Genomic DNA, 26,452 nt, shown 5'->3' with positions numbered 1-26,452 from the left:
AAAAAAAAAGTATACAACTTAACAGATAACATATGGATAGGGCTTTTTTCTTCTGAGTCTTCATAGTATATGAAAATGAACTTTAATTAGATTACATTACAGACTGTATTAGCTGCAGAAAAGTACATGTAGCTCTTCTAAAGCCTTTGTGTTTAATTTTTATTTTAGTGCACATCTACATGTATCAGGCGCTTAAAATTCTTTTGTAATTGTGGATCAAATTGACGAAATACACTCATTTCCCTTTTGTTTAAAGATATTCATTATACATATAATGTATCTCATAATCTGCTGAGATTCGTTATGTGGTTTGCAGTTTTGTTGAGCATGTGCCATATTAATGCCAAAGTGAGATTTGTAGCTATATATAGCGTTCCTACAATTCGTCTACAAGGTGGCGTCAAAAAAAAATTGAATAGCCTAATTCAAGTTGTCTTTAGAAGTAGTTATTTGGCTAGACTTGATCATGATTGAGCTTGGGTTTCACAAGTAGCCTACAACAAAACAGGAAGCCTAAGTTAAAATATTGCTACATGTGCAGTGTTTTTGGGTCATTTGATGTTTAGTGTAATTGAGACAAACTAATTAAAAAGTTAAAATACAGTGATTATGAAATTTTACTTTAATATTTAATAGCCTGCTTCAAACATGTCTATGTATAAGTGCTTAGATCTGTATATGTGTTGATTTTATAACTGCATATTCCTTTGCAAATAGAGAGATGCACTGAATAGCTGTACTTATTCAGTTTATAGCTATCCGCAAAAGTTGAAGAATTCTGTATTTGAATTTTCAAATGTCTGGAGATACATTGTATTTGAAATGCCAACAAATGGTCATTTTGACTGCATTTCTCACATAGGCAGATACTCCGTTGGTGGGAAAGTTTTGTTGATTTTACCTGAGACTACTTGATTATATAGGGAATCACAGAAGCATGACTGGAGCCCCCCCCCCCCCTAATTAGGTCAGTCAGTGCCTTCCCCTCCCTTTTAGGAAAAGCTCTGCACTGTTTCAGGCACAATTTAGTAATTATTTATGACAGATTTTCGCAATAGATAGCAAATCATCAAACTAAATAAATGATTAATTAAATATCTTCTTGACAGGCATCGCTTAATCAACAGATTTGATGCAGCGACATGACAAACACTGAAATAGGTTTTTGTTTATATAGATTAGACCGTTGGTTTTCCCGTTTGAATGGTTTTACACTAGTAATTTTAGGGCCCTTTATAGCTTGTTGTTCGGTGTGAGCCAAGGCTCTGTGTTGAAGGCCATACTTTAACCTATAATGGTTTACTTTTTAAATTGTTACTTGGATGGAGAGTTGTCTCATTGGCACTCACACCACATCTTCCTATATCTATAGAAACACGTGTTCTGGTCAAAAATTGACGTTTTGACACCAATATATCGTTAATTGAGGTCTTTTCTCCATTATTATTTGACTTACGTGATGCATGTGATCATAAATGTCCTAACAATCACTTGTCTTGCCCAAAGAAACATGATTCTACAGCTTATTTCAGTTTTTTTCTAGGAATAGTCACTTTACTTGTTGATCAAACAGGTGCTCTCACCATTCAGAATACAAGCTCTCAAAAGACCTCGAAAAAATTTTGATTGGTCATTTAGTCAGAATAGGCGGGGCTAACAGGAAGTTGTCGAGTGATGAATCTGAATAGGCATCACACGGTAAAGCTTACTTATATAAAACCTGAAACCAAATTTTTCAGAAATCCTTGTATTGTAGTTCCGGAGAAAAATGTGACTAAAATTTCCAATTTGGCTATCATGTGTAAAATCATACAAGTGTTCAGTAAGCAGGAAGTTGTCAAGTGATCAATTTGAAAACGCATCACACGGTTTAGCTGACTTAAATAAACCCTGAAACCAAATTTCAGAAATCCTTGTATTGTGGTACCTGAGAAAAATGCCACGAAAAATATTCATGGGACAGACGGACTGACTGACGGAAGGACAGACAGAGGTAAAACAGTATCCCCCCCCTTTTTTTTTAAAGCAGGGGTATAATAATGAATTCACAGTAATACTGTATTCAATTCATTTTTTTATATATAGATAATGTATAACAGTGTAACATATACATGATATGAAGATATCTAACCTTCATAGTACTCATTCACAATTATTTACCATGTTTACCTTAAAATCTGGAACTGAAGGTCCAATTTCCCCAATCTGTGTTTCTATTATCTGAAGACATTCAGTAGCTAGGATGACAAGTCTTTGTAAGATCAAAGGTGTAGGATGTTTCTTGGTCCACACAGATTGAAATCTATCTTGTGGTGTGGAAATGAACATTACTGGATGACTAGATCTAGACTTGGTAAAATTTGACGTGATTTCAGAGTAATCTTCACCTAATAAAAAATAACTAATATTAAATAAAACTTTTGTTTTTAGGGTGAAAAAACGGGCTATATTATTAACCTTTAAACATGTTAAACATTATTGTTTATCAAATGGTTTCCAGAGGTACCCTGAGATCAAACAACAACACTTTGATTAAACAATAGTAATAGATCTGACAGTCTCGAAATAGATAAATCAGCTAAGAAATATAGAAATTAAATTTCGCCAAATCTTACTGACTGGTAATTTCCTTTCTCAGCATAGTAAAAATGAAAATTATAGCTAGACACTTAGGGCACACATGCCGTTGTCAATGAAATAAACAGCGTTGTCATAGGTAAAATAGTAATTAACAGATTAACATCATACCTGTCAACCTGTGATGATGAAAATGCAGGTCTGCATTGAAGAATCAAATCTCAGGTCATAACTCGTACAAACTTTTTTTCGACCAAAATTTAAGTATTGATGGTACATTTTCTTATAATGTAAATAAAGATACCAAAACATCAATGCATGTTCACTTGGTTAAGCCATTTTAAATTCTATTAATTATTATTTTATTGCACTTTTAAAGATTTTTATAAATTTGTATAACAGTCTTATGTTGTTTACACTTTATGAGATTATGAAACACTACAATTCATTATTCATGTGAAACTTTAAAAGGTTAAAGACTACTGGCTATGTAGCTTTTAAACATAACCATCTTACAGTTCATAAGGAAATAAGACTATGATAAAATATAGTAATACAGTTAAAGGAAGTACAAATGTAAAATATAATTTTTAACTTTTATTTTTAAATTGTATAAAGGTATAAAGATAATGATAAGTTATTTTTCAATATGTATTTGAATTTTATATTTTTATGATCTAATCTTTTTCACCCATAAAACGTAAATATAAGGAACAATTTTGAATGGTGACAAATAAGGGGAAGTAACTCTAGGTTGAAATATTTTTGTAAACCAATAATGCAATTTATTTACGACCTAAAGCTAAGGTAATTGGTGTTAATTAACAGTGTGTTTGACACCAAAGCTGTCAAGTGAAGCCATGCACTTAATGGGTCACTTAATTTGACAGTTTACATAGCTAGATGAACTTTTTGTTCATGGAAGAATTACGAATTTGCCGGTATTTCAATAGAATATTACTTATGAAATCAATCTCAAGGCTAAGAAATACAGATGAAATCGGGTCATTTTCTGAATTCCCGGGTTATTTCAATGACCCGGCGAGTGTCCCGGGTGATTCCTCAGAATTGTGTAAATCTCGGGTCACACGCACAGAATACGGGTCAGTTGACAGCTATGTATCATCGGTCATTTAAACTCAATAGCTTTTCACTCTTAGGCTGTACCGGCTCAAAGGAGAAAATCAATCTTGTTGAGATGATTAACGATAATTTTAAAATATATACCTTCAATCATCATCATGTAAGTAGACTTTCTCTTTTACACAGCTTTTATTTGAATACCAAACTTTCAAATTGATAATGTATTTATAAAATTAAGGATAAATTATTCAACAGAAACTTGGCATTTTCAACTAACCCAAGTTGTGTATATACTTTTATAATAAACAATTTCCTGACACTCAAAACTGATATATAATCATTTCAGTTCTAAAAATAGACCTGCAGCCACAAATCAATTTTATAATGATCATTACTGAGATCTTTGTGACTAATCATGCTGTGACGTCACTGTGAAAATCATGTTTTACATCCTTAATACCAAAACTTTTAATCTTTTTGCTTAATACCTGTAAATCATTGCAATTATCATGACGTCTTGAAAGGCTATTTTTAATTTTATTCATTCCTGTGTGACGGCAAAATATCAAAATAGCCTTTCAAGACGTCATAATCAATTGGACTACTGTTAAATTTAATTACAAATGTACTTGGACACTGTGATCAACAGTTTCAACACGTCATTGTTAAGACTAATTTGTTTATGTCATCGTTCTACATGTATATGCTGACCACAAGCTTTAATGACCAAATACACAAGGTCAGGTGTACTCATAATTCTTTTTTTTTTTAGGTACATAGGAAATTCTGAAGGTCTTAAATTAATGCATTATATTCTCAAATCAGACATTCAACAAAACATAAACAAACCTACTGTTATGGCTACCGTTTTTTTGGTTTAAAAATTTTAAAGCCCTGATAATGGTCATCTCAATGCTTTTTTTCTAATTGTTTCTTTTCAAGCAGTATCAAAATTATAAAGAGGGATATTTTCCTAATAGTTTTTTCTAGATGTGAAGTTTTTATTTTACTCCTTATATAATATAATGTAACTCAGTCCAAATATTGCAATTTACCTAATGTATAAAATATAATTCATTCAATAAGACACTGTACAAAATTTCAAACTGAAGACTTTCATCAATTAAGGGTCAACAATGGTTCAGTTAATAGATTAATGATTACTTCAAATATGTAGTGTAAGCACATAAAGGCTATACTATGGCAATATGTATGGGTATTAAAACGGTCTAGTTTAAACAGGTGCCTGGTTTATTCTATGTTAAAATAGGTTTAACACTATGCTACCTTCCTTATATTGACAAGGTTTGGCAGTACTATGAAGGATTTATTCTCTGAGAATGTGGACTATCCCATGCTGAATACTTTTTATTTTTTTTCTTATTTTATATTTACATTTTAAAATTGATTAAAAATTTGGTATGTCAACACTTTTTTATGTGCTTACACTACATTTTTTTTCTGAATAGCTTTGTTTAAAAAAACTGGCAATGTGCTCTAATAAGCATATGCGTTTTTTAGAACCTGGGTCTCTTCCTATCAGAGATATACATAAGCTTATTGAGTCACTTATTTTTGAATGTCAAATATATAAATAGAGTGCAACTTCATTTATAGAAATTGATATGCCTTTAGATGTCTGTAAAAACTGTACTTAAAAGTCGTATGAAACAAGTGACTGATGAAAAATAATATTTATCTAATACTTAAACCAATGCATGTATATATCATTAACTTAGTCTTCTGTGCATGATTTTATCATTTATAAGCAAACATATCCAATAATTGTCTTTTTCTTTCTGCCTGTCTGATATGAAAAAATAAGGCTGCTATTCAAATGCCATGTTATGGAGCCGTAGTTTACCAATTGTCAACTTATAGTAAACAATCAGCATAGAAGCATGGATTTTGAGAATGTGTATAACATGTACAATCAGATAATAGTTTATTTCAATGACCGATCCATGCGTATTCTGATCACCAGATTTTTATGAGAAGGGTCATGCTAAGATCACTTGTATTAGTAATATATGTCGGCAAATTGCTTCCTGGAAGCAAGCAATTAAAAAAAAGTAATTTTCTTCTAAATGTAGACAATTTAAAGAATGTTCTTAAAAAAAACTATACGTACATAGGTTTTATAATGAAAACTATCCATTTATAATTTAGTTATAAAAAAACAACATATGCACCATTTTTTTTAATTTGAGGTTTCATGACTTTAAATCTGTATTTTTAAGCTGAAGAGTTGCCTCACCAACACCTATTATATATAGTTTTATGGATCTGGGCTTAAAATTAATGGACTTGGCTACATAAAATGAGTATCGTCTTTATTACATTTTGTTGAATAATAAGGAGTCCAATTTTCCCAGTCGGCTCATTTTACATCTCCACTGTTAGCCGTTTTTGCAACCCAGCAAATAATTATTCATTTACACACACCTTAAAGACCTTATTGTCCAGTCAGTAAAACTAGTCTAGTTACTATTTAAAGTTTACAGCAAAAAAGTAAACATTTAGTGTAGAATATTTGGTAAATACCCAAATCTAAATATTGCAGAACAGCTTTCATTGATGTTTGATTTCTGGCTTTGCAAAAGTATCCATACAAACCAATAGAAAAAATGTACTTAGTTAAACATTTAAATTTGTGATTTACCTATACTTAAGAAAATGAGTATACCAAAAATAATCATAAATAATTTAATTTTGGATGTAACCCTTCTTCTGATTGGCTGATGTTATTTTGTTGATGAGCCCATAGACATAATTTAATCATGTGACCGTGACGTCATCAACGTTTTTTCATGGCTTTCTATGGTTTAAAATGGAATTTATAATTAAATTATAAGAAATGACTGTAATAGTTTTCTGTCTATTCGAAATAACATAAAAAATGTGGTGCACACTGTTAAATAACTCACTACGCACGTTATTCAATGTGCACCACATTTTCTATGTTACGTCTTCATAGACAGAAAAAATATTACAGTCATTCCTTAAGTATTTAACAAAAAAGAAAACTGAAAATGCACAACATGGCATCTATATACATCGTACTGATTTTTATTGCTTAAAAATGAACAAGAAGATGACTGCAATTAAAGATGTAAAATAGTATACTCTTTTAATGGCATGAATGGAGCATAACGTAATGACCAAAATATAGCAATAACTGATACAGATCAATGGTTTAAGGTAGAATATCTTATAAAGGTAAGTAAACTCACTGTGTTCTAATTGTAAGTATTCCTCAAACTCTCCTTTAGTTTTCTTTCCAAGGATAACCTCACATGCACCAATATCTATGTTGTATAGAAAACATGTGTATGTTATGGAAAAAATTCAAGAGACTGACATAGAAACAATTTAATCAAGTTGTGAGCAGTGGGTAATGGTATACCTTATATCCTCTAATTGCTAGATGAGGCAGTATGTAATAGTCCTGTATTGTCAGTCCCTACCCAAAAGATTTTTTGACAATATTTCTAACAGTAAAATAGTTAAAAACCCAATAAACAATGCAAATATACATCCAAGTTTCTTCAACAATCAAAAGATAATGTTTTCTAGAAGACAATTTCTACATCTTATCAATAAGTTTGATTTTGGTGGATTCTAGTCTCATTGGCAATTATACATTTCTTTATTTGCTGTATTAGGGAAATCATTTTGAAAGTAACTACACATGCTTTTTTTGTATCTAATATAGTTAAACTTTATTCCATTAATATAGTAAAACTTGATTTCAAACAGAAATGGCCTGTAATTCAGTGATTCTCATTTGTTTATGTGTTACATATTTGTTATTCGTTCATTTTTTTTTATGTAAATAAGGCTGTTTGTTTTCTGGTTTGAATTGTTTTACATTGTCAATTTGTGGCCTTTTATAGCTGGCTATGCAGAATAGGCTTTGCTCATTGTTAAAGGCAATATGGTGACCTATAGTTGTTAATTTCTGTGTCACTTTGGTCTCTTGTAGAGAGTTGTCTCATTGGCAATCATGCCACATCTTCCTGATCTATGATGTAAAATGTTTTCCCTTGTGACAGAATACATTTACAGTAAATATATTAGTTTTGGCAAACAAACTTAAAATTTGTTTTGTTTTTATGGTGTGTGTAAACTTAAGTGTACCTGCTAAACATTGCAAGTTCAAACATTTAACACATACGGTGTGATAAAGCTGCTTTCTGTGCCTTAAGACCTCGTAATTCAGTTGCAACAAAATCTTTCATGTCCCCAACAGATTCTAGACCATGTCTTTGCTGGAAAAGATAACAGTATAGTTCAATCTGTATTATCATCTATTGAAACTTTTTATGAATTGTCATTCTGGGACAGAAACATGTACCAGCAAAGAAAAAAAGAGCCACTTTAAATAAATAAAGGAAAACCATATTTTAAAACTTCTCCCATTTTAAATGAAAATTGCTTGAATTGGAATATTTGGAATTTTTAGAGTTCTGAAGAGTACAAAACTTTGTTCAATACACAATAGTTTTCTTATTTTGAAAAAAGGTTAGAAAACTAATTTTTCATAATGGATGCCATGTTAGAGTTAGACTTTTTTGTAAGGGTGTTATCTGTTCAAGTTTCCAAAGTATTTGGTGATTTCTGTAAGTCTTTCCTTATATATTTAGTCTTTACCAAACATCTTGCTATCAATGCTTTTCACATTTTTAACAAAATGGTCATGCATCATGTGTTTATTGTCAGTGTGCTTGCAAGTCAGAATATTGTGTCCAGTGAGGGTGACATATCCTGTTTACTGTTATCTTGTAATCTTGTTCTAACACTGACTCAGACGGTAGTCTAGATAAAAAATGATTTATATGCACACCGCATCAAAATGTTACCATTCAGAATGAGTTTTGTTGATATCTGGTTGCCTTTTCCCTAAATGGTTTTTTGTATTATTTATTTGTGTAATAAAATTTGGAAAAGCAGCAAAATGCTCCAGCTATACATGACTGCAGAAGATCATTGAAAGGGAAACAACTCATATTTCAAATTATCATCCCATTTATAATCATGTTTACAAAACACTCCCTTTTTAAAAACGAAAAAAATCATAGAAAATATCATTGTTGTTAGAAAAAAATAGAAGAAAATAATATATATATGTAATAAAATTGACCAGGAGTTGTCTCCCATAGACCTAGAACTGTTAAAAAAATGTGTAATTTCTCCAGGTCAGAGTGGCACCCAAAATAACTTGATGTTTGTTTTTTCAATAACAGGTTACTTAGTGTGAATGTGTATTCATGTTTTTTAAGTCTAAATGTATTTCAATCATTCTAATCGTTCTAATCATTTTCTGTGCTTTATTTTGTAATTCATTTGATTGTATAGCTCAAATTTTGGGCCCCATGATTGGTTAATAAAATTATCTTATCTTATCTGCTTGGTTTTTTTTTAATTTATATGTAATCTTTACATTTTTACTTCTCTTAGTAAGAGCATCAAAAGAGGAATAACTCAAAGTCCTAAGATTCAAATTTATCTTAATATTCTACTAAATAATTCATCCTTATAAAAATCATTTCAAAATATACATTTTTTCCAATAAATTCAACATAAGCAAAATAAAGCATACTGAGTTTCACTGATGTTTATTTTTAAACAATCTTAATACCTGATCTTCACTGCTAAGTAGAAGTTTGGTACTCTGATCCTTTCCAGTTACATCTTTACCAAATTCTATATAACCTACATTCTAATGCAATTAGTTTGTAACGATAATTTTCATTGGACGTTGATAAATATTTTGAGGGGTTAGATTCCACATTCTACCAGTCCTTAACTAAGAAAGCCACCATTTTGAATTCTGGGATATGTAATTTCTCAAAAAATAAACAAGATATTCACATTTTGAGCCTCAAAATCTTCTTGAAATCTATATTGAAACCATTCTGAAGCGTACAAAAAGTAAAAATATGTTTAGTGTTCATGTTTGACATCCAGAGTAAACACATGACGTCACATTGTTTAGATGCTAAAGACAATGCAACAGTTTCGCGGACTTTTTCATTTATGGCATTTTTAAGCCAAAATATTTATTAAATGACATTTATTTTAATATGTGGCATTAGAATGGAGATAACTGTATTGTATTTTAAGCTTGGCCTTCGTAAAAATTGATTTTACTGTCGCAAATATCTGTTTACCTATCTCCTCTCCGCATCACTAGGTAAACTCAATTTGCGACAGTAAAATCTATGTTTTACGAAGGCCAAGCTTAAAATACAATACAGTTATTTCCTAAACATAAAAAAGTTACTGCTATTAAACATTGCTTAAGACATGCAACTGAGGCAAACTCCCAGGAGGTTACTGACTATCCTTTCAGGTAAAAATGTGCAGACAGCACTTGCAAAATCATACCCTATTCTAACCAGAAAACATTGAAAAACATACCTTAACAGAAATATTGAGAAAAAAAAATACCCTGTTCTAGACACGCTCAGAAAATGTATACCCTGTTCTAGACCATTTAAAATATAGATCATTCGATGCTGTTCTAGACCCAGGTTCTAGATTTTGTCTAAAACAGTTTAAAGTGATCTTGTTCTAGACAAACACTTTGTTTGAAAAAAGACCCTTTTCTGACCAGCAGACATGACAAAGGGACCCTGTTCTAACCAGTAGGGCATGAATATACAAGAATCTTCATCGCAGGATATTGCAGATCAAACAAAAATTAATCACTTTCTAGACATTGACCGATTTGTCACTTGTGGAGAGTTGTCTCATTGGTAATCATACCATATCTTCTTTTTTATATTCATGGAGACTAATCACTGAGGACTATCGTTTTATATATATACAATTATATGTATCATCTAGCTCTATATACAACTCGTCTAAACATCAACCCAACAATGTTAGATCTGTAAATTTGCTTTCGCTAGCTCTATATATATATAGTAGACTTTGTAAGTCAGCTTGGGACATCATGGAACACATGTAAGATAATGAAATTAATGAGAACATCAGAACATCAGAACATACAACTTACCACAAGATATACCAAATGTATCATCTAGTAGACCTTCATATGTCAGCTGGGAGCACAACGAAATTAAAAAACATAATATAATACAAAAGATCAAATACATTTCAGACTTTTGGTAAATTTTAAGAAATCATCCATTAGACCTTTGAATTATTTCAATCTGATTTAACAAACCTGAATTTAATAACACTAAATGGTGCATACAGATTTTGACTGAGCATCAGTTCCTTTTTTGAACAAGAACCATAACTCTGTGGACAATGGTCAATTTTCTTTAACCTATCTAGCTATAAACATTTAGTGCTTAGGGCACATGAGCCAGATTCTGTGAAAGTTTCACTACTTTCTGTCTAGCCATTCATGAACATTAAAGGAAACAAAAAATGCATTGTATAAGATAAGGCTTGTATGATTTGGCAAAAGATTTGGTTAGTGCTACCATACTGTAAAACCCTTTGTAAATTGAAAACTGTACACTTTTTCACAGATGCAAGTTTCCTTAGAAAGATGAGTAAAAATTAACTATTTCAAATAGCTATTTTGTTAACTATTAGACAAAATAAAATTTTAAAATTGGAGAATGGAAACTATATAACAGATACATTATTCTTTCACAAAAACACATATCTTGTGATCAAAGCTTAAATCAGTTATATAAATACCTCTGTCTATGAGAATGAGATTTCCTATATCACACTTGCTGTAGTCCGGTCCAGATAATTTATCTCCAAGTATATTTTTCATCAAATCATTCACCACCTATTATGAAATGAAAATTATATAATAAATTTCTTATATGATTTGATATCTATAAAAACTTGAATTGGATTGGTCAATTGTAAATGGAAAGTGGTTGAGTAATAAATCTGAAAATGCATCAAAAGGTTACAACAGACAGACGACTATAGCTAACTTATATAAACCCTGAAACCAAGTTTAAATCAAAGAGCTGAAAGCTCTGAGGAAAAATGACGCCACTGTCTCTAATATTGGGATAGTTTTTATGCAAGTCTTGATTTTCACATACCTTAATTAGTTTAACAATGCAACATGTCTCGTAATCATATAATTGATATTTGTATATGTGTGTGTGCGAAGTGAAGGTGACAACTGGCTGTTTTTTTTAAGACAAATGAATAGGTCAAGACTACCTGAATTGTACAAATAAATACCGTAGAAAGGATTGTATATTTCTCACTGGTACATAGTCTGAATCCGGGTCCGTTTGCGCCCATTCACGTTTGCGCCCAGTCATGTTCGCCCCCTTTCACTTTCACACCCTACATGTTCGCACCCAGTCTTAATTGGTTTTGTGTTTAATAACTCTGTAAGTGTGTTTTTTTCTTATAAATATAATTGTTGTCATTGTCTCAAAAATAAAGTGTTGAATAAATCTTAATCATGTTTTGGATAGGGTATTGTTAAAAATAATAATAATCCTTTCTAAATAAAGTGGTATTTTGTCAACGTTTTATTTTGTGTTGAATAACTCTTAATCATGTTTTGGTTAGTGTATTGCTATAACTTTGTTTCATTGACTTGTTTCAAAATGAAGTGAGATTCTGACTATGTTTTTTTCTGTGTGTTGAATAAATTTTATCATGTTTTGGTTATAATAGTGGATTGCTATATTTTGGTTCCTATATTTTATTGCTTCGTTGTTTCAGATCAAAGGGACCAAGCTGTTAAAAAACAATTATCTTTTGTGTTTTTCCTTTAAAATCTTCAATGTTTTACTCATACCAAGCTATAAATACATTCAGTATTTACAATGATTTACACCAAAGCAATTTAAAACAACAATCATGATTTTCCAATTATTCAACTTGAATTTGAATTAAAATTGGGCGCGAATGAGTAGAGCGCGTACAGATCTTGGGTGCGAACGAGCAAGCTGTGAACATGTAGGGTTTGAAAGTGTATTGGGCGCGAACAGACCTGATACGTGACAGTATATAAGTTCCCCCATAATATTTGTTCCAAGGAACTTTTGGCATATAACAAAAGTTCCTTTGGGAACTTTCATTATATAATATTTTATCCAATGCTATAAGAAAATTTCCTTCTTAAAGGATAAAATATTACATAAGGAAAGTTCCAAATGGAACTTTTGTAATATGTTAAAAGTTCTTAAAGGATAAAATATTAGATAAGGAAAGTTCCAAATGGAACTTTTGTAATATGTTAAAAGTTCTTAAAGGATAAAATATTAGATAAGGAAAGTTCCAAATGGAACTTTTGTAATATGGTAAAAGTTCTTTGGATTAAAAGTGCGGACAATTTTTTGACATTTTACACCAATATGAAACTTCAGATTGGAACTTTTGCTATGTAACAAAAGTTCTTTTTAATAAATACACCGATTTCCATCATGATAGCTTTAATAAGAAACAACAAATAAGGCAAAAGCATTTTTTAACATATGGTTTGTAAATTCAAAACATTGTTTAGAAAAAATTCTCAATATTTGTTACAGTATAAAAGTTTCTGGTATATTTGTTATAGTATAAAAGTACCATGCATGCATTCCAATAACAGCCTCCATTTTTTTCTATACACTACATGTACAGGTAAATGTCAAACACAGGTGAGGTGATCAGTAATTAAACTGCTCTCAGGTGAAATAAAAATCACATAACACTCTTTCTTTCATAAAGGAACAAATATTATGGAACAATATGATGTTTCAGTTCCAGGAACAAATCTTATAAAGGAGGAAATAATATTATGCAATTTTTGTTCCCAAGAACTTTTATTATCCACAGTTTTGTTCCAGGGGGAACAGGTATTATGAAGAACAAATATATGTTCACAATACCACAGTCTGAACCCGCTTCTCCCACAAAATATTAAGTAAATAATCTTTTTGTTACTGTTATCAAAGGTCTAATGAAACTCAGGTAATTTCAAACATTTGTCAAAGAATTCTAGTCAAACCGGCACCTGGTTAAATTGGCACCTGGACAAATCAGCACCTGGTTAAATCGACACCTGATATAGTCAATTCGTCACCCATGTGAAATATATATTTTTAACAGTGTTTTAAGCAAAAAGAGTAAAAATAAGAAAGGGGTTGCCAGAATTTTTTTCAGTATTTAAGCAAACAGACTTAATTACTAACTTTCACATTTTTGGGTGTTCATGTACATTTTGTATATATTTATTTTTCTCAACTAAATGACTTTTTTGGTGTATTTTTAATGATATATATATGAGTAGTCCAAATAATTATTACGTCTGGCAAGGCTTTTTTAATTTTATTCTGGGACACCTTCCTATGACCACAAGGCTATGTTAATTTTTTTCTGGGACGCCCAGAAAAAAATTAAATATCCTTGCCAGACGTCATAATTATTTGGACTATTACATGAGATATTGGATATTTTTATGCATTATTTTAACCAGTTGAGCATTTAACAGGATTGTTGGTTTAATGCTGTTTAAACTTTCCTGAAAAAACACCTTAAATTTGCTAATTATCATTTGGCATGAAAGTTTGATTTATTGAAAGGGACTCATAGTTTTCCATTTTATTTTAATAATTGTCTAATTGTTAAAACAACAGTTGGGTAAGGGCTTCGTTGTTTACCTTTGTACACAACAACATATTCACTTTGGTTTCCTTATTCACCTAAATACACAACAACATATTCACCATGTACTTGGTAACAGTTTAATCAATTGAATAGAAAATATTATAACAAATATTATTGGATGCCGAATTGAGGTCAAATAGGTGCCGATTTGATTAGATGCCAATGTAACCAGATGCCGACTTGACTTGTACGTTTCAATTCCTCTGCGATCATTTGCGGTATTTTCTTGAGAAAACCTATTTTCCATCATCAAAGAGAAGAAGAAACTGCTTGAAAATGATTCTGGAACGCTTCATGATTGTTAAAATAAGTTTAATTCACTCAAATAACAATTTTGAAACTTGCGATGTTTAAACAGGAAGTTTCAAAAGCATGTGTAAAAGAAGAAATTAACCGGTGAGAGTGGAAATCCGTACATGACAGATATCACTATAGTACGACTTTGCAAGTAAAACAGTTCCATCCTTTTGTAAAACAGTCTTTAATATACCTTTCACATTCATGTTTGAAGGGTCTTAAGCTTATTCAAACCATATTAGTCGGTATGAAACACCAAAACAGAATGAACAATAACCGATTACATTTTGTAGTTTACAAATTCTAAACTGGTTCCCGTCAAACTACAACACTTTGTTCAAGTGTAGTCGAATACAAGCAGGAACCAGTTTGCTTGTATAGTAAATTATGAAACCGAGTGTAACCTGGTTCCTGGCTGATAACTACACAATGATCATGCATAATGATAACACAAGCAGATTCCAGTTTGTATGGAAAATAGTAAATATGAAATCAAGCGCGGTAGGCAGAGAAATGTTATGAAGGTCAGGTCGGCAGTAATGGAACAATGACTGCGTCATTTTCCAAAAATCCTTATAGTGAAGTTCCTGAGAAAAATGTGATGATTATAGTTATGGGACTATATAGTCCATACAGACTGATGGATGAACAGACAGAGTTAAAACAGTTTACCCCTACTTTTTTAAAGCGGAGTTCAGATATACAACTATACAACTGTACATGCTGTTAACAGACAGCAAAAAAACATTATATATGCCTCTAAGAATAGGTTTAGGGATAAAGTTTTTTTTATTTTTATGTCTAACCTTTGATCCCTTGCCAATACTATAAACATTAGGAATAATTCCACATAGAGCCTGAATGTTGATAAGTGATTTGGCTATTGTTTGTATCCAGGTATGGTCACTATCCTGTAAAAAAAACCAACAAAATAAGTTTATCAATTAAAAAATTATACAAATTATCTCCCCTTTTACTACATGTATAAGCATTGGTTAGAAAATAAGAGTTGGCATGAAATTTATCACTTTTTCCACTTATATCATATTTATAAACAAAAAAGCTAAATGTTCATATGCACTCTGACATATACTACTGATAGACTTTTCAATTGTGTATTTAAAATATGTGATACCAACTGATATTAAGCTATGTTTTACATGTTTTAAAATCTTATCAAATGAAAAGTCAAGTTTGCAGAATTAAGTCTGTCAAAAAACAAACAAATTTTCAAGTAAAAGATGAATTTAATCAGCAACCAACCACATCAAATAAGTTAACTTTACAGTAGATTATAAAATGACAGTTTACTACAAAAAGACCAAGGTTCTTGTATTTAACAAATCAGGAAGACTTAAAAATATAAAAATATCATTAGGAAACCAGACTTTAGAATGTGTACAGAACTACACTCACTTAGGTATAAATTTTTCATCATCTGGGAGTTTCCAAATAGCAAAGAAAGAACTTTATAACAAATAAATGAAGGCATAATTTAAATTAAGGAAAACCTTTTCAGTGGAAAGCCCCAAACCTAGTACTTTATTACACATCAATAACCATACAATCCAACCAATCTTGTTGTATGGATTGGCAATTTGGGGTTATATACCACATACGAAACAGAAACATTTGGATAACTTTATATCAAAAGAAACTGATTATCTTGTTCCAGAGAAAATTCATACTAAGCTTTGTCAATGCTCACTTAGAGGTTAATATAAAAACATCAAATATGGCATGTAGATGAAAACTAGGTTCACCCCTACACTTTATTCAAGAAATAATTGATGCAAGCTATACTTTATTTTAGTTTTAACATGGTAGGCATTATATTTGTGATTATTTTTGCCCAAATGATAGTGAGGGCTTAAATAACACAAATATAATGCCTATCCATGTAAAAACTACAATAAAGCTATACTTTGTTGTAGTTTTGATATGGGTAGGCATTATAATCATGATTATTTTTGCCTGAGCAATAGTGACCAGGATACTTGAATAGGAAGCATGAAACATATATTTTAATTTCAAGACTTAGAGTATTGATTTGTTAACCAGTCAAACTTTAAACAAAACCATATTATACAATTATATCATGCTTACAAGGGGTATTTGCCAAAAATACCGGTTGAGAGGTTCAAATTTCCAGAGCCGATAGGCGAGGGAAATTTGATTACCTCTAAACCGGTATTTTTGGCAAATACCCCTTTGTAAGCATGATATATTTGTTTAATTCCACCGAAAGGTTCCACCCCAGTAAGTTTATTATAATCAGGTATCATATGCAAGTTCTACTTGAATGTATAATTTTTGTAAACACTGCCGCTGTGCTATTTGCGCAGTCAAATTGCTTTGACCGTATACTCATTTCTAATCATATTTTTTTTATGTACAGTCGCTAGCTGACCTTTTTTTGATAATTTGCTGATTCTCGGCTGACTACTACACTTAGTTCATCAGTTTCAGTGAGGCGTAATACAAGTGGATTCCAGTTTTATGTGACCAGTTGATAATTCCTTTCCGTTGAATTTTATTTATGACGTCATTAAAAGTACAGTTTCTTGGAATTTTTACATCATTCAGACAATAATGATGCTTTTTATCCTTTTAAATATTTCATCTGGAACCGTATATTTAAAATGACCATGAATTTGTCATATATACCTATATGCGGCTAAGCTTAGTGAAAGGTCGTGCGACATAATCAGTCAAACAAACTTTATTAGACTAACTCTTTAAGGAACGATCGTTTTCATTGGTCAATTCAAACCTTCGAGCTCACACCTGCAAAAATAGAACACACGTACTATAACGTTGAATGGACTGATCAATATTCACGTATCTGGTCAAGGTCGTTTAAAGATTCCATCGTGGTATTCGCGTACATGATTGTGTTCTTGATTATCCAATCACAATTCTAGCTTTTATAAATGTGCATGTGAAATTTATTGGTTTTATAATTTTCTGCAATTGGTAACAAAATTTTAAACTTAAAAATCTATAAACAGTTTGCACATTGAAATATTTCATTCAAATGTCTCCTCTAAATCAAAGGACGACATCAAAAGTTCAATGCAAGATAAAAAAATCTTAATTCACATATTATTTTTTTCATTGACTACACCCTACCCCACCCCAAGTTACTTGTGATGACTGCCTTTTCTTTCACTGAATGGACTCGATGAAAAATCAAACCGTACTTTACTACAAACACTTTTCATATTCTTTGCCGAGTTTTAGGTATTCGACATGGAAAAGTGATTTTTTTTTCTGATTCCGTTTAATTGAGAGAAAAAATCCCGAAATTGTCACATGTTACCAACCATGCTTTGTTAAGAAAAAATGGAGATGGCATTCCATGGCACAGGGGAATTAAAAGTAGTTTATAAACTCCAACGAAATACTGTGTGATGTTTTGCTATTCTCGGTTGAAAAACAAACGTAAATTGTATATTCATAATTGTAAATATGTACATGTTAATAGAAACAATCAGTTTTTAAAAAAGTGTTTATTCATTAAATGTATTGATAAAAAGGTGAATTTCTTCTTGCACATTTCGTCATCCTTAATTTCTTGATATTTTGTTTATCAGTTTATCATACACGTTTCGTTTTGTATTTCATTTTAAAAAGGAATACATACCACATATACTTTAGTGGATAGTTCAACAATGTTATGCAGCTCTATTCTTACAGTATAAAATTGAAAGATAAATGTTCATCCATTGAAAATCGAAAACAGTACATTAATATTTAAAAAAAGAAGATGTGGTATGATTGCCAATAAGACAACTCTCCATAAGAGACCAAAATGACACAGAAATTAACAACTATAGGTCACCGTACGGCTTTCAATAATGAGTAAAGCCCATACCGCATAGTCGGCTATAAAAGGCCCCAAATTCGAACAAGAATTGTTTCTTATAAACTACGATTTCTAACAAGTATTAATTTATTATTTAGTTCCACACATGCAAAAGAAATAATCTTCGCGGATGTAACATTTCAATTTATTATAACAACCTGCCTTCACTGAATTCATTCAGGTGCACCAATGATACGATTATAGTTATTTTGTTTCTATCTTTGGGGGACAATTTCCTCCGTTTATGGTACGCTTATAGCTACATTTTTGTACTGTGTGTATGTTTTATAGCATGAAAATAATAAAAGAGGAATGTCAGAGCAACCCCTCATTAATTATTGTAATGGATCAGTATTATGAGATACTTATTGTAAGTGACTACGACATTGTTAGGATTATAACCTATCGTCAGTATGAAAGAAATTAAAAGTGGTTCATATATTCATCCGTATAAAAGCGGCACATGTATTTTATTTTATCCTTATATTTCTCATCATGCCGGGTACAAGATAATTGAGTTGCTGTATGCATAAAGAACTAAGAATATTACTTAAAACAAAATATCAGTATAATATTTCGACCCCACTATTTGAAATTAACAAAACATTTATTTAATTCTTTTGAACAAAGGTTTGTAAACTATACAAATCATTGTTTTTACGTTCGTAGTAACATAGTAAATTCCATTGTCGGTCACCTGTGTCAATTCACGTGCACACTGACTACATTGTTGTTGTATTTAAATCTTTCGGCCAATGAAATGAGACGTAACAAGTTGTTTGTTTATGATACGGCAGAATGTTATCAATGAACTATCAAATGCTAAAGTTGACTGCATTTTAGTATAAGAATAGAAATAATTCATTGAGTTATTTTTAGACATGGTTTTCCCCATCTGCCATGGTATTTGCTAGGGTATTCCCCATCTGCCATGGTATTTGCTAGCAAATACCCCAACACATGGAATTCCCTAATGACAAATACCCCGGTAGAGAAAAGAAAATCTCAATACATAGAAATTGGTAAAAAAATACCATGTCTCTCATCCAATCAAAATACAGCATTATTACATAAGGTGGAATTAACTAAAAAAAGTTTTAAAAAATCTGTAACTATCAAATTTAAAGAAAGATGGTTACCTAGTTTAGAAAGCAATACTGGGAAATTTACCATTATACAATCGGGCAATAAATTAAAAACTTATAGAAAATTTTTAAATATTTTATGTTTGAACCATATTTAACAGTGAAGTCACAAAAAGACAGGCAAATAATTACAAGATTTAGAAGTAGCTGTCATGATCTTGAAACCGAAAGAGGGAGGTATATTGGAATTAAAGCAGAAGACAGAAAGTGAAAGCTATGTAAGAATGCAGTTGACAATGAACTACAATTTCTTTTAAAATGTCCTGTTCTAAAAGATACTAGATCTCAACATCTGTCTAATTTAAATTCCAAAATTTTTAGAAATTATCTGATGAATGAAATTTGTTTGGAATCTTTCATCTGAAGATTTGTTTGTTACTTCTAACTTATCTTATTTATTGCACTCCCTTTTTGAAGAACAAAAGAAAATCATAGAAAATTTCATCGTTGTTTGAAAAAAAAATTAGAAGAAAATATATATAGATATATATGTAATAAAATCTACCAGGAGTTGTCTCCCATAGACCTAGAACTATAAATTATTATGCAATTTCTCCAGGTTACAGTGGCACTCATAACAACTACATTTTGTCAATAACTTGGTTTATATCAGGTGACTTAGTGTGAATGTGTTTTCATGTTGTTGTTTTTTTTTAGTTTGAATGTACTTTAATCATGCTAATCATTTTCTGTGCTTTATTTTGTAATTCATTTGATTGTATAGCTCAAATTGTGGGCACTGTGATTGGTTAATAAAATTATCTTATGTTATCTTATCTTTATCATGAAAAATTAAATAATTAAAATAGTAATAAATAAAATACAAACCAGATAAAATGACCTAAATAACTGAGGTAACTCTAAAGAGAGTATATCTCTGTCTAGTGGTATCAGATCCATCTGTAACTCATGTATCGTTATATATCCCATAACACCCTCATGTTCAAGTATCATCTCACATACATGTAACTGAAATATAAACACATCATAGATAATTTATTGTCTTATCTTTTACAATACATGTAAATGTCAACTACTTTTCAAATGTAATAAAGTTTGTGATTTTTTTCAATATTGCACTAAGAACAGAAAAAATACGTGAAAAAGTGTTGATTTGTTTATTGACGGAGGTGATAAATCCATTCTTGGATTGCTATTTCATCAATTTAAAATACATGATAGAGTGAGCTGATTCTTCATACAGTTGATAAAAATCCATATGTTCACCTACTGTTAATATTTATAGGTTTCATAACGAGTGATATCAACTTGACTTCAATATAATACTAAACTAGCCTTCATCAAGTTTATTATTACCATTTCAATTAAATTACTGGTAAATTTAATGGTATAAGAGTTTATATCAAGCAATATCCAATTTTCACAAGTTCTTGAACCTATTTTTCTTATGGTCAACACTCTCAATGTGTAAAATTAAAAAAATTGTGAAATACTGATCTTGTAATTGGCACATTTACATTTCTACATTGGTTAGAGGTATAGGGGGAGGGTTGAGATCTCACAAACATGTTTAACCCCGACGCATTTTTGTGCCTGTCCAAAGTCAGGAGCCTCTGGCCTTTGTTAGTCTTGTATTATTTTAATTTTAGTTTCTTGTGTACAATTTGAAAATTAGTATGGCGTTCATTATCACTGGACTAGTATATATTTGTTATGGGGCCAGCTGAAGGACGACTCTGGGTGCGGGAATTTCTCGCTACATTGAAGACCTGTTGGTGACCTTCTGCTGTTGTTTTTTATTTGGTCAGGTTGTTGTCTCTTTGACACATTCCCCATTTCCATTCTCAATTTTACATTACATTATGACATCATATGTCCTTTCATTAGCTGGGAATATGCAGCTCTTAATGTCCTTTTGATGAATTTGATATTTACGGACCATAGATGGAAATACATGTATGTAGCTCTTAATGTCCTTTTGATGAATTTGATATTTACGGACCATAGATGCAAATACATGTATGTAGCTCTTAATGTCCTTTGGATGAATTTGATATTTACGGACCATAGATGCAAATACATGTATGTAGCTCAGTCCTTTTGATTGTTGACTTTTTTGTATCACACTAGTACTCAATGAAGAGTGAGAAAAGAAATATCTAAGCATGCAAGAAATAGATAACAACCATAGGAGAATTTAAGTAAATTTGTATCTTGACCTCTAGATGTCTTAAAATAGTTGTCTGTGAGGTTACTCAGTCTGATTTACATATATACCAACATTTCCTTTTATTCATAAGTCTTTTTACGGAGGTCCTATTCAGACAAAGTAATTTTGAATAAAGACTTTTATGGATCCATCAAATGGAAGAAATTCAAAACTGACCTTCCGAGGCACCATAATAATTCTATACTCTCTTTTGATATTGCTGCTTCTATCTGAGTTGACATGGTCAGCTTTGACCTTCATGGTGGTCATTTGTGGCCGTACTAAATACACCCTCCTGTAAACAAAAATATAATCTACATAAATGAGTAAGCTATTTACATGATACTGTGGTTTCATTATTATTTGTTTGAAACCAATTTTCCTGGATTTCTTGGGTAAAATTGAACAACGAAATAAAATTTTCAATAAATGGCAAATTTCTGACATGCATGTACATGTATGCAGATTGTTTGTTGCCTAGAACAAGTAAATTCAGGTACTGTAAATGGTAGCAGTCACAAGTATTAAAAAGCACTATTGTTTACCTGTCCTATCACAGATCTTTTAATAGACTGAAAGTATTCAAGGGAGAAACAAATTTTCCTTCTTTCTACTCCTAAGTTATAATATTTCTACTTTCACTAATTTAAATCTTGCTTGTGCAAAATAAAAAAGAAAACTAGGAATTTTTGTGAAATGGCATGGGTTATTTCACTTTGAAATGAAAAATTTAACAGCACTTCAGGATATACATGATATACTTACTGTTCACATCCATGTATTGACTTCTGTGTTGGGTCTAGCTTGAAAATTTTATCTACATGTCTTTGCTGAAATCAGAATTAAGTGAATTTTATAGCCAATTATATAGACAATAACTGTATAGTGTATTTAAATATCAGCTGTATTTGTACCAGGTTAAGAAACAGGTGTAATGCGAGCTTCAGCCTGTAGACGAAACATGCGTCTGGTGTATTAAGTTACTGTGGATTCATTAATATTCGTTGGATACCAATTTTGGTGGGTTTCGTGGGTACAGGTGAACCAAGAATTCATATGTTCAACGAATTACAAATTTTCTATAGGCTTGTACATAGAATTTGACAAACCACGAATTCAGATATCCACGAAAATGTAAATTTTCTTCAATCCACGAAAATTGGTATCCACGAAAATAAATGAATCCACAGAATAATCTTGGTACCTTTTATAACTATATTTATCCTGCAATTGGCTGTCCTACTATACAGATACAGCCCTACAGATATCGCTATGATGTACAATGTATCTGTATACTATACAGATAGAGCTTTAAAGCTCCGCCCACTGCCAGACTTAGTATTGTTTGAACCTGTGTGACATCAGAATGTGTATTCCAGTTGCATTCCAATGACGATGACAATTTTCCTTTTTATATCTATAGTTTCGAGAATAATATATCCATTATAATAATACCTTAAGCATTGTAGCTCCAGCCACTCTGTCTAATGGTTTCATAAGCTCTGTATCCAGTACTAAATCTTTCTTTCCTTTGAACTGTTCAAAAGTTAATAATTCTATTTATAATTTCTTTTCACCAAGTAAATGTCTATACATATTGAAATAATTAAAATATGAAATTGAATGTAAATCAACATCTTAGAGATACATTTTTTTAATCATTATTGTTTTCATTTATACCTAAAAATGTGAATATTTAAAAGGTGTAGGTCTGGTAAGGGCCGATTTTGGCCAATAATTTCAGGTTCATCTAACAAAAGTTTTTGGACACCTTTTAAACACATAAGTGTCTATGAATGAACATGAATGCGGCCACTATTATTTTAGACGGAAACTAAAGTTTTGAAGATTTCAGTAATTTAGCAGGACTTAATGATGCTAGTATGTGATGTTTGTGCAGTGCATTGTCTATAACAGTTCATATTTTTGTAGCAGAAGCATTTTACTTTCCAAAACATAGCTTAAAGATTACATTTTCACAATTTTGTAAAACTCCTATATTTGTCCTTTGTTGATAAGTTACATACATGTATCATGCATATATTTGTTTTTCATTCATTTTTTTTTTAATTATATATTCTTTAGTCTTATAAACTCAAAAAATTTTAATTCTAGTTTATATAGAGGCTTATTTTTTTCTTCATTTTCTTAGACTATAACAAAACATCCCCTTATCTATCAGTCTTTGTCCAATATTTTTGTGATGCCCCTCATTTGAAGTGGTTCTCAACCTGCTACATGTACATGTACATGTTGTCAACAGAAATAACAAGATTTCATGCCCAACATGGATTTCCAAGTTATCTAGACTTGGTTTTCTAAAGGGGTCTCAATTAAACAGTGTGAATGCATAGTTTCAAGTCATTTGTAATTAGTATTCGACAGGAAATCAGATAAGAAAACAGAGCTCTCTGAACTCCAAATCCACAAAATCATTTACTGATTTAGGGCCAAAAAGTAAAATATCCTAAAATTTATTCACTCCAGATTTGTTATGATTTTTCGTTTTCAATGCCATAATACTTGTGGTACAATGTCTCTAATTAACAGTTTTAAATCTGATATTTCGTACAGAATCAAGCAGGGATGCAAGGTCATTTCAAACCAAAGCGAACATCCTAAATGCACAATTTCAATCTGCATTCTCTGAAAAAAGCACTTTCACAAAAGATCAATTTATATCATCTAAGCGAATGAAAGCTAAAAATACATCACCAACTATGAAAAACATAACCATAACAACAGAGGGCATAGACAAACTACTGGAAAACCTGAACCAAAACAAATCACCAGGTCCGGATGGAATATCACCTAGAATCCTCAAAGAACTACATAGTGAGACAGCACCTCTCCTACAGTTATTGTTCTCAAAATCCCTAGATACTGGAGTGGTTCCAGATGACTGGCGTTCAGCTAACGTGTCTCCGGTTTACAAGAAGGGCCAAAAGTATACTGCTTCAAACTACAGACCAATCTCACTGACGTCAATTTGCTGTAAAGAGATGGAACATATAATTGTATCATCAATTATGACCCATGGTGAAAACAACAAAATCCTGTACAAATTGCAACATGGTTTCAGGAAAGGCAGATCCTGTGAAACTCAGCTCATCGAATTTATTGACGACCTAGCTAATAACATGAACATGGGACAACAAACAGATGTGCTGATAATGGACTTTGCTAAAGCCTTTGATAAGGTCAATCACAGTTTACTAGTAAACAAACTACATACTTATGGAATAAAAGGCAACACAAACAGGTGGATAAAAAACTGGCTGAGTGAAAGAATTACACAAACTGTTGTACTAGAAGGATGCAATTCAACATCAGTCCCTGTTGACTCAGGAGTACCACAGGGCTCAGTCCTTGGGCCAAGCCTGTTTCTATACTACATCAACGATCTGCAAGAAGATTTAAATGCTACAGTTCGCCTGTTTGCAGATGATACCATCGCCTACCTGACAATAACATCAAAAGACAGTGGAAAATTTTTACAAGAAGACCTTGATAAATTAGCTGAAAGGGAACAACTATGGTGCATGAAATTCCACCCCGACAAATGTAACATTTTGAGGGTAACAAACAAGAAAACACCAATTCAACCATCATACAACCTCCATGGTCACAATTTGGAAGAAGTGCAGGCAGCCAAATATTTAGGTCTCACCATTCAAAACAACCCAAAATGGGATCAACACATACAACAGATAACTGACAAAGCAAATAAAACACTCGGATTCCTGAGGAGAAACATCAGAATATCATCAACAAAAGTAAAGAGCCAAGCTTATATCGGACTAGTAAGACCACAATTAGAATATGCCGCATCTGTTTGGGACCCAGCAACAAAAGAATCAATCTACAAAATAGAACAGATACAAAGAAGGGCTGCGAGATATGTGACAAATAAGTACAAACCAACTGCAAGTGTCACAGAAATGATAGACCACCTAAAATGGAAACCGCTGCAACAACGAAGAAAGGAAACCAGACTAGCAATGTTCTATAAAATAGAGAATAATATGGTAGCAATAAAGAAAGAAGGACGACTCACACCATCAGTAAGAAAAGGGAGGAATATACATTCTAAGGCATACCAAGTACCGCACTCGCGTATTGATGCACACAAGACATCATACCTACCACAGACTATAAGGGACTGGAACGCCTTACCACCAGACATCCCACAGGCAGAGACACTAGGTGCCTTCAAGGCCCTATTGTTAAACCTCTAGAGCCTTGGAGGCTCCTACTGTTTTTAGCCAGTTTTTAAAAGTTTAATTTAAATTCACTGTATATAGTTATTTCTGTCAACGTATATTTGTTCCACCTAACAGAAGTTCCAGTGGAAGCTTTATTATAAACAATGTCATACTACCTGTACCTGTTGGATAAAATATTCTATACTATTTATTCCGTTAGGAACATCTACTGTAATAGTTATTCCTGTGGAAATAATATTCCAGAATAGTTTTTACCATTATGAAGGAACTTCTATTCCGTGACAGTTCCACAGTCTTATTTCAACATATTATTTACTTGGATGTCTTCTCCTGCAAACGGAACTCGTCAGAAACATATATAGCAGAATCTTCAGTTTGTTGAAGGAGGCTATTATCCGACAGAAACAGAAACAGAAACCATATCTCGTATTCTTTGAACATTTGGAAAATTTGTTGTTGATCCAGCCAT

The 26,452-nt window shown here is 31.6% G+C and overlaps 1 protein-coding gene across 1 annotated transcript; it reads right to left on the bottom strand.

Annotated features, from left to right (window-relative positions):
- Positions 1–464: 464 nt before the first annotated feature.
- Positions 465–26,452, bottom strand: LOC134716634 (vacuolar protein sorting-associated protein 33B-like). The gene is made up of 14 exons (XM_063579644.1): positions 26,397–26,452; positions 24,330–24,357; positions 23,213–23,293; positions 22,523–22,587; positions 21,935–22,052; positions 20,416–20,556; positions 15,381–15,485; positions 11,332–11,440; positions 10,685–10,750; positions 9,302–9,375; positions 7,838–7,931; positions 6,894–6,968; positions 2,170–2,387; positions 465–494 (listed from the first exon to the last, which is right to left on the bottom strand). The coding sequence occupies exons 1-14, from the start codon at positions 26,450–26,452 to the stop codon at positions 465–467; spliced, it is 1,260 nt and encodes a 419-aa protein (XP_063435714.1).

Source organism: Mytilus trossulus, chromosome 4 (genome assembly GCF_036588685.1).
Source record: "Mytilus trossulus isolate FHL-02 chromosome 4, PNRI_Mtr1.1.1.hap1, whole genome shotgun sequence".
Lineage (NCBI taxonomy): Eukaryota > Metazoa > Mollusca > Bivalvia > Mytilida > Mytilidae > Mytilus > Mytilus trossulus.
This window is presented reverse-complemented; position numbering and strand designations above follow the sequence as displayed.

What these genes read in the sequence shown, in the direction of transcription:
- LOC134716634 (XM_063579644.1), bottom strand. Translation starts at nt 26,452, where the DNA reads ATGGCTGGATCAACAACAAATTTTCCAAATGTTCAAAGAATACGAGAT. An exon ending in AGAATACGAGATATGGTTTC is followed by an intron (nt 24,358 to 26,396) that starts TGTTTCTGTTTC and finishes CGCTTTGGTTTG; the next exon opens with AAATGACCTTGCATCCCTGC. An exon ending in TATTTAGGTCATTTTATCTG is followed by an intron (nt 15,486 to 20,415) that starts GTTTGTATTTTA and finishes TTTTTTTTACAG; the next exon opens with GATAGTGACCATACCTGGAT.